The 12,250-nt window shown below is 37.4% G+C and overlaps 1 protein-coding gene across 1 annotated transcript; it reads right to left on the reverse strand.

Moving 5' to 3' along the window:
* Positions 1 to 9,350: 9,350 nt before the first annotated feature.
* On the reverse strand, positions 9,351 to 11,468 carry LOC104082582 (probable global transcription activator SNF2L2; the record flags this gene model as incomplete). The annotated part of the gene is made up of 2 exons (XM_009585771.1): positions 11,376 to 11,468; positions 9,351 to 9,568 (listed from the first exon to the last, which is right to left on the reverse strand). Coding segments are annotated over exons 1-2 (311 nt in total), but the record flags the coding sequence as incomplete, so codon positions are not given.
* Between the last annotated feature and the right edge of the window lie 782 nt (positions 11,469 to 12,250).

The raw sequence follows: 12,250 nt of genomic DNA on the forward strand, positions 1-12,250 counted from the left end.
TGAAGCTGGCTGTCTCGAATCACCTCCCTGTCCTCCATGTGCCTCAGCATAGCTTCCAGGAGGATCTATTCCATGATCTTCCCAGACACAGAGGTGAGACTGACTGGCCTGTAGTTCCCCGGTTCTTCCTATTTTCCCTTTCTAAAAATGGAGGTTATGTTTCCCCTTTTCCAGTCAGTGGGAACTTCACCGGAGTGCCACGACTTCTCAAATATGAGGAATAGTGGCTTAGCAACTTCATCCGCCAGTTCTCTCAGGACCTGCTGATGGACCTCACTGGGTCCCATGGACTTCTGCACCTTCAGGTTCCTTAGATGGTCTCAAACCTGATCTTCTCCTACAGTGGGCGGCGCTTCATTCTCCCAGTCCCTGCCTTTGCCTTCTGCGGCTTGGGCGGTGAGGCTCGCAACACTCAACACATCTAATTTATTTGGGAAGCACCCTGTTATTGAATAGAGGAAATCATAAAATGACCAGATAATTGTCATACTAAGTCTTACTATTTTTTTCCTACCAGCAAATAATTGTGAAACTCAGACCACGGCAGCTCCCATCTCCTTTGGTACTGATTCACACTAAAGAGACAAATTCATTACTTTCATACTTCCCCTGCCAAAGTGGGAGGTGTTTATACTACGGATTTAAAGGCACCAATCTTGTTAATAATATATGTATGACTGACTATGTCATGCCACATGACAGAACTTGTCTTCACCTCGGACTGCCGTCTCAAAGAGAAACTGGAAGCAGTACATGGAAAAGCAATGCATTAAGTACACACTACACAACTGACTAAATCAACATGTGTTTCTATTTCTCTGCAAATTGAGGAAAATACAAAATTGTGGGGTTTTTTTTGTTAGTAAGTGCTGAGCACTCACAGCTGCAACTCAGATCAATGACATTTGTTCTGAACCTACAGAACTCTAAGTACTCTGATCTCTAGTGCTCAAATGGTGTCTTAAAATTTAAGTTTCTATTCCATTGTAAAATGAGAATAAAATGTTGTGAAAAAAGTTCTGTATCTGCAAAACATTCAGATTCCTTATGAACGTTATAAAGAAGCCCATGGAGAATTCAACCATTCATTAAGTGATCAGTGCCCACCTTGTATATGCAAGGAACTGGGTCTGTGGAAAAGCAAAGCAAAGCAAAGCAAAGCAAAGCAAAGCAAAGCAAAGCAAAGCTGTACACTGTTGCGCCATTACACAGCATACTGTAACGTACCTTCCTGAGGGAATCACATTAGGTTTCCACCTTTTTTCTGTTACATCCTGTTTTCCTGTGTGCTTGACTTCACAAACTTAATGAAGTTATTTTAATAAATCTGTGCAATATACTGACATATGATACAGACGTAAGCTAATCCTTTAAAAAGTGTGAAAAGTTGCTTTCAAAATTTTGTGCAGTATGAATCTAGATTTCCGATGCAGAAGGACTGAGTTATCATTGCTGTGTTTTAAACTTCAGCAGCTTTCTTTTAACATAAATATCTATTTGAGAAAAATTACTAAACCACTGATGCTGGTGTTGCTTCAACTACATTTCAGAGTCCAGCAACAAATAGAATGATTTAAGGATAAAGGAAACAGCTACTAGTAATCTAATTTTGATCACATTTTAAAACGTTTAGCATATTTGTCCTATTAAAAAAACTCCTGATGATTATAGAGCTTTTTATCTCATGGCTATATGATTTTTTTTTCTCTTTTTACATACACATACCCACCCTTATATAGTATTTTATATTAAAAATGTAACAGTAGTAAATTATTAAATGGCAATATCCTATTTTCAAGACATAAATCTAACCAACTGTGATTTGTTCACACATTGTATTAAACTAAGAATGCCATAGAAAACCTTCAAGCTTTTGCTTGATATAATTACTGAGAATCATTTAAGGCCATGAAAGAAAGAGCATTAAGGGCATGAAATATGCAACAGACAGAAGACTAGTGCCTGATTTTGTCTACTCAGATCAATAACAGCTTATCTTCTCTCCCTTTGTATATGTGCATCTATACTGTAAATTAATGTGATCCTTTCTTGCATAATCTCAAATGGCTGTGTCGTGGATACAACGGGAGGAAATTAGTAATTATTAATGCAACTCTGATTTTAATCCCTGTCACCACTTTTGTAATTAGAAAATAATAACCACAACAACTACCACATAAAAATCATGCGCAGTAAAAATCACTTATGGTTGCCTAGCAACTAGCAGGATACGTGCTGAAGGGAAGAAGGATCAGAATAAATTAAAAGACCCAACTGTGAAAGAACTGTGAGTGACAGTTCACTGCTACTGCATCAGCTCAACATGCTAGTCCTTATGTGTGCTCACATAAAAAATACTTGCATGCTGTGCGAGTTAAAAATCACTAAGAAATACTGCTCATTTTAAAAACAGTTTTGTTTAGAAAAATATTTGTGCTCAATGTTTCTGATTTTCTCTCATTTTTGTCAAACTGCTTACAAGATGCATACAAGCATATATTTCCACCCATTTAGTCAGTATTATCTTCAGTGGAATTAAATGCAAGAACAATTAGGCCTCATTTGTACGAGACTCCTTTTGTATTTGTTATCCACGACAGTTAAGTGGCCAGAAGCAAGCCGCCATTGACCTGTCAAAAGTATTACTACTATCAACACCGCCTCTCCTTTGGAATTAAAAGGAGAGACAACTTTGAATCTGAAACTGCAAGTTCTCATATTTCTGGCAAATTTCACACTTTTAACAAATACTGAAATTCAATTTAGAGTGGGTAGAATGAAGAAGCCTGCATGCTTGCCCTAGTCAGAGCACTCACAACCAGAACCACAGCGTGCAAATTACAACTCCTAATGAAACTCACAAGGATGCTCTTTAAAAAAAAGCGTGTGGGGGGGAAGGAGAATTAAAAGAGCTTACATAGCGAGGTGGTTCCTCTCTATTTAACAACTTCCAACAGTAACCCAGCTATGTAGGGAGATGATTCATTTTCGTTAAATGTATTTAATGGTTCTTCCTTTTTGGAACTGACTGCAGTAATACACAGTGGACCTGTCCCCATCATTGAAACGGAAGTGGGTAAAAATACTTAAAAATATAATTCCTGGTTTTGACATATGGCTACGTACTCCATAACTTTGGCTTGGCTATAAATAAGAATTATTTGCTTTGCCTGTTTGAATACTCAAGAGTACCAGTTGGCATAATTAATTACTAGTTAGATTAGTAACGGCTAATTACATTACTCACCATTTTACAACAGTTAAAAACTGGGAACTTGAGAAAACAGCTGGAAATAGTCTGAATAAAATCCATTTCACATACAGAGAAAAATACTCTCTCCCTGAGCTATGTCCTGTCAAAATTAGAATAGTATGGGCACGAATTTAAACATTTTAGCTTTAATGAAGCAGTGATCCAAATGCTAAGCACCACAGACAGGGGAAGTCTCTTGCCAAGCAGGAAACATGGACAAGGCACAACAACCCCACCCTCCAATTTTCTTATTAGCTTTATTAAAATGTGGTCAACAGCCACCTGCTATGGGGAGGAGGCTTTGTCAAGTTAACTGGTACACTATGCAAGTCCTTAATCTCACAAACAGAGCAGAGAGCAGGTAGATCACAAAAGAAAATCACTGCATGTAACAGAGCTATCAGGTCCTGGGACTCTTGAAGTCAGCTGTTGCTATCTAAACAAAGCTAATGCAAACTACCAGTAGCATCAAACTGGCACCTAGACAGGAAACATCAGACTCTGATGCAAGGCAGAAGAGGACAGTGGATTTGTAGGGAAGCTGAAGGATTACAACGTATGAAGTATCACACTTTTTCTCGACTTAATATTAACAATCAGGAAAGGGAAGCTACACTTACAGCTTGTCTTCCTCTGAAATAAAAAATAAAGGAAAACCTTCAAAAGAGGAAAGATAGTTTCAGGGACTAAGCCTGCACGTGCATGATGCAAAATGAGCAGCTGGGCATACAAATTTGGCATACAAACTCCTTATTCTGAAAAGAATCTCCAAAATTGTCCCTGTTTTTAAAAGGCTAAAGCATTTAAACTGGACATACAAACTAATTTTGCTTTCTGAAAACATAACATACGTATTACACATATGATTCTATGATTATCCATCTCTATAGGCATTCCTAACTTTAGAGGGAAGGAAAGACAGGTTAAAAGCATCGGAACCGGAAAAAAGTGTGACAATAATGCTGGACTGATGCATTTCAACGTGCTCTCTTCTGAACAGGTGTTTTACACTGCAAGATTAGAACAAGATACAAGGCTACAAAGGCACCTAAATCTTAGTTTAAGAAATAACTGCAACAAAATCCCAGATTAAAATGTATTATTGCAAATGAAGTCTGCAAAGATGATGCATATACTTTACACTGGAGAATCAGGACCAACTGTGCAACTGGAAAGGTGTTTCCAGGTCCTTGAATCTAAGGCCCCGGTATTGTAAATAATCATATAAAAGTTTTTTAATCAAGGAACAAAGCCCAAATCTATCTAGGTATTTCTGCCCCACTGTTTCATATGGAAAGGTTCCAGAACTCTTAGTTAATAACTTGAATGTATTCATGATTGTTTACACTCCTATAAACTTGTGATCACCATCCTGTATTTTACATATTTCTACATTCTCCCTGTGTTTAGGCTTCCCTTCTTTCCGAAGTGAATTTACTGAGAGCAATCATCTTCCCCTCTCAGATTGTGCTGTGTTTGGATAAATGATTCAACCTGTTTCCTCTTGCAAGACTCTCGAATGCTACTTATCATTGAAATAATTATTTACATTTGTCTCAGTGTAAACTAATCTTTCTTGAATGGAAAAAGTATTCAAGTACTACATACAGCAACTCAGAAGCATTAATGGTGTCACATATAATGGCAAACACATAAAATGAGTATTTCCTCATCCAGTCAGTCAACAGTGTCAGGGCCAGGCTCCTATTTTCTTATGGCTGGACAATACTGATGGATCATAGTTAGCTTTAATCAATAATTTCTTTGCCCAGGTCACTCTTTTTCTGTCAGGTCCACATGGTGAGCTTCCAACTCAAAGAAAAGTTTCCTATTTTTAGTCTGTAAGTACGTTATAATGCACCCTGACGTACTGTATTTCATGTCAGTTCCTTTACTCCAGACTTAACTGTGTTCAGTCCTGCATGAATATCATCCCAATACTGATATTTTGAAACTTTGTATTTTGGCTAGGGGACTCCTCATTTTTAAACATATATCATCAATATATTATGATCCATGCCAACACCAATTCTTTAAGAACTTTCTGGCATCTTCTTTCCAGTTTAATAGTTCCTTTTTTAATAGTACCTTCAGTTACATCTCTTTCCTTGTTTTCACTCAGATTAGAGCGCTTACTCATGAGATCTCTTCTTTCTTTCATATTAGCTTATAATTTTCCTGTGGTACCCTATCAAATGCTTTACCAAAATAACAGAATCATAGAACGGTTTGGGTCAGAAGGGACCTTTGAAGATAATCTAGTTCAACTTCCCTGCCATGAGCGGGCAGGGACATCTTCCACTACAGCAGGTGACCAGAAGTCAGAAGATTCAGACCATTTTTTCTATCTTACTTTTGCTTCATTACAGATTTATTCTCCATTCTAAGCCATTATGGATGAAACCCAGATTAACTCAGCTTCACCTATGATGGCAAAGCAGTGTAGAAGAGAAAAAAAGGCTCTGCATCTACAGTACTGCTCTGTATCTACAGTACTGCTCTGTATCTACAGTACTGCTCTGTATCTACAGTTGGCAACATGTTTTATAGTTCCATACTTAAAGCTGAGTAATAAGAGCACAGGTGCAGTTTAAATGGTAGCAGTGAATTTAACAAGAATTTTGACTTCTTAACTATTTGGAGCACTTACCCCACAGTTCTTCAAACTGAGGTAAAACTACTTGTTTCAAGATTAACAAAGATAAATACAAAGATGTAATAAAGAAATGCCTATCAACACGAAGAAAAGCTTGAAGCACATCACCCAATACTGGAATCAAAAGCACAGCAGCCTGCAAGAAGCAAGTATTGTCAACTTGACAAGGACCTCAACAGCTCTCACACCGAAGGAGTCCAAACAGTCCGAGTTCAGCATTTTCACAGTGCCTCACATCTCTCTCCTTTTTCTCCTTTTTTTACTATTTCCTTTATTACATGGGAGACACCCCAAGTACCAGAATTCCAGGAAACTAAGTAGTTAGGCTGCCAGTCAAGTCAAATCTCAGCATAAACACTAAAGTTTTCTCTCCTTCAGTGTGTTCCTACTTCTCTAGAAAGATCCAAAGAAACTCAGCTTGTAGCTATAAATTGCTCTGTAAGAACTATTAAACTTACAGTTAATGGAATGTTTCATTAAAATCAGTATCATGTTGGGATGTAGGATGGGATAAAAGGAAATATGAGAGTTGCTACACAGTACTGCATAAAAGAAGAAAATCTAAAGAAAAAGCTTGAATTTGCACTGAGGACGTGACAGTAATTTGACCTCAATGCTAACTTCCACTGTCTTGCATGGAGTTCTTTAACTGGGGTTTGCAAGTAGCTGGATATCTACCTCTGAATTTCCTTTTCAAAGAATCACATGCTGCATTTCTCTACACTGAACATTTACCTCAAATGTTGCTAATTTGTCTGTTTAATCTTATTTTGACCTTTATATAACAATTGTGTAGCTCAAACTTCACTTTACGAGAGTTTATTGCTTGTATTATTGTAGCCTCTAGCTTTCCTAGACATAGGCAACCCAGCCTACTTTGTTGGATGCTTTTTAAATAAGGAATGAAAGGATTGTACTTGTCCCCAAATGCCTACAACCGAATTCAAATACAAGACAGTTAGGCAAGTATTTGGAGACTCCTTCCCTGCATCAACATTATAAAATTGCCACACAAAAGCAGCCAACTGGTACTCCAGATTTTTGTGGGCACCATGAAAAATGTTTTTTTGAAGAGATAGATCTTAACAAGAACAGAGAAATGGTTCTGTATTTACAAGGAGCTCTTCTCAAAAGCAAGGGGAAACATGAGATAAAGCACACAAGAGATTTATTAGTTTAGCATTCTCTTGAATTTTGCCTGCTGGCTTTTTAACTGCAACAAAACTTACTAAAGATTGTAGAGTTGGTTTTGAAAAAGTAACTCAGGCCAAGGTCAGTAAGATTTTGGATGGGTATCACCTGACCACCTTCTTTTGGGACACAATCAGCTCTCCATGGTCCAGATCAGCCCTCTGGACTTCCATAAAGTAGAGATTAAACACCTATTAGCACCAAAAATTTAAGCTAAAGACAAAGATGATTTCAAGCATTCAAATACTAAACACATGAAAAACCCTTTTTTTTCCCCAGATGAAGCTCATGGCCTACTTTTCTTCCAATTAACCTGTCCCTCTATACTTGCTCCAATTGCCTTCACACACACAAAGGCCCAGAGCTGAACAAACAGGAACCCCCAACAAAGCTGAAGGGTTCCAATGCCTAAAACCCACTTAATTCTAAAGCTACAAATCCTGAAAGTGTTCATCGAACTCTAGAACAACCTTAACCCCAAAGATTTTAAGATATTAAAGTTTCCTGATGCTAAGTTTGCAATTCTGTTCTGTCCCAACTTTCATAGGATTGGGTGGTTTGATGCAAGCTCACAAAAAAATCAGAATACAGGAACTTGGAACTCTTCTAAATAGCTCATCGCACTAAAGAGCTCAGTTTAAAGGGCATTTTTAATTCCTAAGAGAATAGAGCTCCATATGCTTTTTAAAGTGGGAACCAATTCTGTCTTGCATAAATGTGGGCTCCTGGGAGAGGGAATAGCATGCTTTGTCACTACACAATAGCACAGTGGTTAACTTGTTTGACAGAGATCAGATATGAACTTCCCGGGGCACAAGCGACAGGCAAAAATCTTCCCTAGTAACCATCAGTTACTATAAGTAGCTATCTCCTACTGGAGGCTAGCAGAAGTAACTTTGCTTGCTATTTTAAAAATGAGAAGTAGGCGCCCTGATCAGAAGTGCTTGGCTTCAGGAGAAGGCTCAAGGCCAGGGATCCAAAATGAACAGATGCTTCCTTGCAGCCCTGACTGGAATACCTGAACTTTAAACACTTCTCCCTTCTCAGCTATTCTGTTAGTTGAGAGTCACAGTAAGCTGAATACTCAGAGTTTGTAGTCAGCTTCCTGCTCGTCATGTTCATTGTTGTGAATCCTGGTCCGATGTAATAAACTTTTTCATGTACTCTAGAGAGAGCCCACAGATCACAGAATGCTTATTTCAACAGTCACGTGCCAAAAAAGTCAGGCATCATAGCTCTGTGTGCTTCACCAGACACCGCCTAAGTTAACATTGTACAGGTAGACTCAGAAGAGTAGCTGCAAAAAAGAAAGAAGTGCAACCTGCCGTTTGAAGTCACAGACTGAAAGTTGTTTACATGCAAAAATTATACTGTTACATTTATGTGGGTCACCTAATGCAAATACTTCTTGATTTTCTTTTCTCTAAATATTCATTTAGCGTATAATTGCTCCTTATATGATTTAAGTAGTAAGTACACAAGAAGGCTTTACTGATTTTTGGCAAATGGAAGTTGAGTTAAAAAATACAACTTTCTCAAACAAGTCTGATTCAAAGATGCTATTAACTAATTCTCAATTTCTTCCTCATGAAGCATAGATGATTTTCAGTTTGAAAACCTGCAAAACAGAAGTCTTCAAATAACATTTCAGATTAGAAGCAGTATTTTTTCCTAGGGCCAGCTATTTAGCATTTCGTTATGTTGAAAATAGGGATTTGTTGACAAACAGGCTTCCATCTCAGCTGCGGACAATGTATTATGCTCAGTATTTCTACAGTTTTTCCTTTAGCAGCTCAGAGGCTCATGGTATGAGCCCTACATTTTTTGGGCAGCTTTTCAGGTCATAGTGAGACCCATGTTAACTTGCATTAATAAATGTGTAGCCATGTATTTGAAAAGATCAATCTTAACCCATGCTGCACCACTAAACTGAAGGAAAATCCCGCTTAAGCTAAATGTTTGTAAGTACACCTCCTGAGCAGAATGACTTCTTTCTAAGCAGGAGCTCTACGCTTACTTTTTGTATTCATGTTTCAAAAACTTCCTATCAGAAGGGTCTTTAAAAAACTCTCTACGAAGAGTAAGACTTATAGGATCAGGCCCTAAGTGGAATTACTTTTCAGAAATGCTGTGTCAGCAAATCCTTCTAAAGACCGAAAACAAAAATGAAGCCATTAGAAAACAGAGAGAGAGAAATCAACAGAGAAGGAGAGAGCACATGCAACTGAGAGAGACCGTGTCCAAGCTCACCTATCCTTGTAGTTTATCACAGTATCAATGATAGCATTCATTTGTTTTGTCAGTTTGGGTGGGTTGGGTGACAACTTCTCTGCAGGAGGTCTGCCTCTTCTTTTCTTTGCTTTCTCTCCATCCTCCTTCCCAGAATCTTTATCCACATTTCTTCGTCTCTTCCGTTTTTTAAGCCTGACTTCCTCTTCCATTTCTTCCAAATTGCCGTCTTCAATTGCCTGACAACCATGGATTCAAAAAGCATGGGTTTTAAACAAAAGAGATATTGCAAAGGGAAATAACAAGCTGTATTTAAAAACAAAAACGCAACCCCATAGGATGCAGATAATTCAACTCAAAATTTTCAGCTTATTTATAAACAAGAGTACAACAAGAAATTGAGCTACTGGCAATCAAAGAGACATTAAACATGAATTTGTTCTAAGAATTCCACTATCATCTAAATAGATGTGTGTTTATCTGAACCTTGAATTCCACATCAACTCACGGTTTCACACACAATAATGTCCTGTGGTACTGTGTCAGTAAGTGTGTAACACACATTCATGTTGTTCATGTCAGTGGCAGTTCTGGCTTATGCAGCTCCATGCAAAAAAGACTTCGATATCGCATGTTTTCAAATAGGACAGTCTAAACTACGCTTGGCTCCCAAAGGCAGATCACACACAGTTCTTTGTGCACACAAACAATACACACGTACTTTATGCAGTAACGACTCAACTTCTCTTTGAAATAGTTTAAGCAACTTCCAAATCGTCTAAGCGTTAAAACCATCTCTAAAATGTATCACTTTCTTCTAGAATAATAACCAACAGATAGGCAGAAGCACTGACAGAACAGTGTTTTACTGAAAAAACACTCATAATATGGATGCAAAGCAAACAAACAAACAAAACCCAAATCCACACACCCCCCCACTGAGTCACAAACAATGAACGCTACTTTCAATTACCTGGATGTATGCTTTTAACCAGACCCTGCAGTACTATGCAGAGGGATAAAAAAATCGCTACAAAAAACCAAACTAGGAATAAAGGGAACCTGTTCACTCACTGACTATCAGATCCATGTGATAAAGCAAGAAGCTGAACTTTTCTTGATTTGGGAAAGCCAACAAAAGAAAAGAAATAAAAATACTAGGTTGTAAGAGAACTGAAATTAAAAATTAAAAAAATATGAAAAAAATCTTAAAACTAGGCTTTCTGATTAATGCTTTCTCAGAACATAACTGATGTTGGTATTTGTCCCTTTTGCCTCTCAATATTGCCTTGAGTACATGCAAATGCTAATCAATCCTTTCTTGTAGCTGAAAGAGCTCTAATCATAAGGCAATTACCTTCATTTCTCCACAGCACCAAACATTGCTAATATTTATGATCATGTGAACATAACAATCAATATAAAAAGAGTGATTACAGCCCAGACATAATTCTTCTCAATTGTGTACAATGTCTCTCGAAAAACGTTTTGTGAACAAAACCTGATGCACAACACAAAACAACCTGGCATGTTAAAAACACTAGTGGGATCTCGAAATCTGTTTTCTATGCATTCTCCGATGTGCAAATCCACAGAACAAACACGAACGCAGAATCCTGAGGGACAGCCTGAAACTAGGCCTTAATAATCAAAAGACAATTTACATCATGCTTCCACAGCGTTCAGATAACCACTATGAAGGAGGCTTGAGATCTGATGAGTTAGGAAGAAAAAAGAAGGGAAAGAAAGAAAAATCTGCACACAAATTCATTAATATTCATTTGGCTAAAGCAGGACACCCACTATCAACAACTGCAGCTAACGAAAATCAAGAACAGAAAATTTCTCTGCATATCTTGGAAGATAGAAAAGCTAATATAAATACAGCATGCAAGGCTGTCAACAGTTAATGTCATTGCTCTCCTTAAGCACTCAGTTGTACATTGAAATACGGAGAACACCGACTTTTGATGTGTTACACACCTACACATGCCTGTGATGTAGTTCTACTGAATCTTCAAGACGGCAATGAAAAAGGATATTTACCTTACCACTATCAGCAGGCCGGCTATCGGAAATCACAGTTAGTGGGGATAAAATTAACAAGCCAGCAAAGCAGCGAGCTGCTAGTCTCTTCATCAGCTGATCAGGAAAAAAAAGAGAGCTGGGGAAAGGCTATGTTTTCATATACAAGTAATTTTATTTTACTGAAAATTTAATACTGAAAGGATTGTGGATACTCAAATCTGCTGTTTCATTCTACCTACTACAAGGCCCGAAGCCTTCCTCCTTCAGCCTGCTTTAATACTGACAACCACTTATCATATTTCTCCCCTTATTATTCTAGGCATCCAAATCAGATTTTTAGCTGGGCAGTTACTGATTTTTGTTGGCGTTTTAATTATAACAGCACAATTGGACAATTTCAGTATGATTTTAAAACTGAAATAGGTTGCATGCATTTTAAAGATGCATTTATTACAGAAAATTTATTCCTATTGCTCTGCAGTGAACAGATCAGGTTTTGGTTATTGAAAATGATTAAAAAATCTATTCTTATTTACAAGAATTAGAAAACCAAACCAAACCACATTATCATTTCGTTAACTTTGGTAACATTTTGTTTTCCTTCAGAAAACTGGTATTCACTTAACCAAAATGTATTTATATTTTTGTTTGCTTGACAAATTTTCTACCACCAAAAAAATAACAGTGGTGCTGTCATCACAGAGTTAACTAACATCTCATTTTAGAATTCTGCATAAAATTCTTGCTTGGAGCAGGTAATATTTTGGGAAAAAAATATCAGTACAAAGAGAAAAGATAAAAGTAAAAAGATTTTTTAAATATTAAATATAGTAATGTAGTAAAGACAAAAAACAAAAAAAACCCCAAGTAAACTAACATATACTCTTGCACTC

The sequence above is a fragment of the Fulmarus glacialis genome, unplaced genomic scaffold (assembly GCF_000690835.1).
Source record: "Fulmarus glacialis isolate BGI_N327 unplaced genomic scaffold, ASM69083v1 scaffold48249, whole genome shotgun sequence".
NCBI classification, from domain to species: Eukaryota; Metazoa; Chordata; class Aves; order Procellariiformes; family Procellariidae; genus Fulmarus; species Fulmarus glacialis.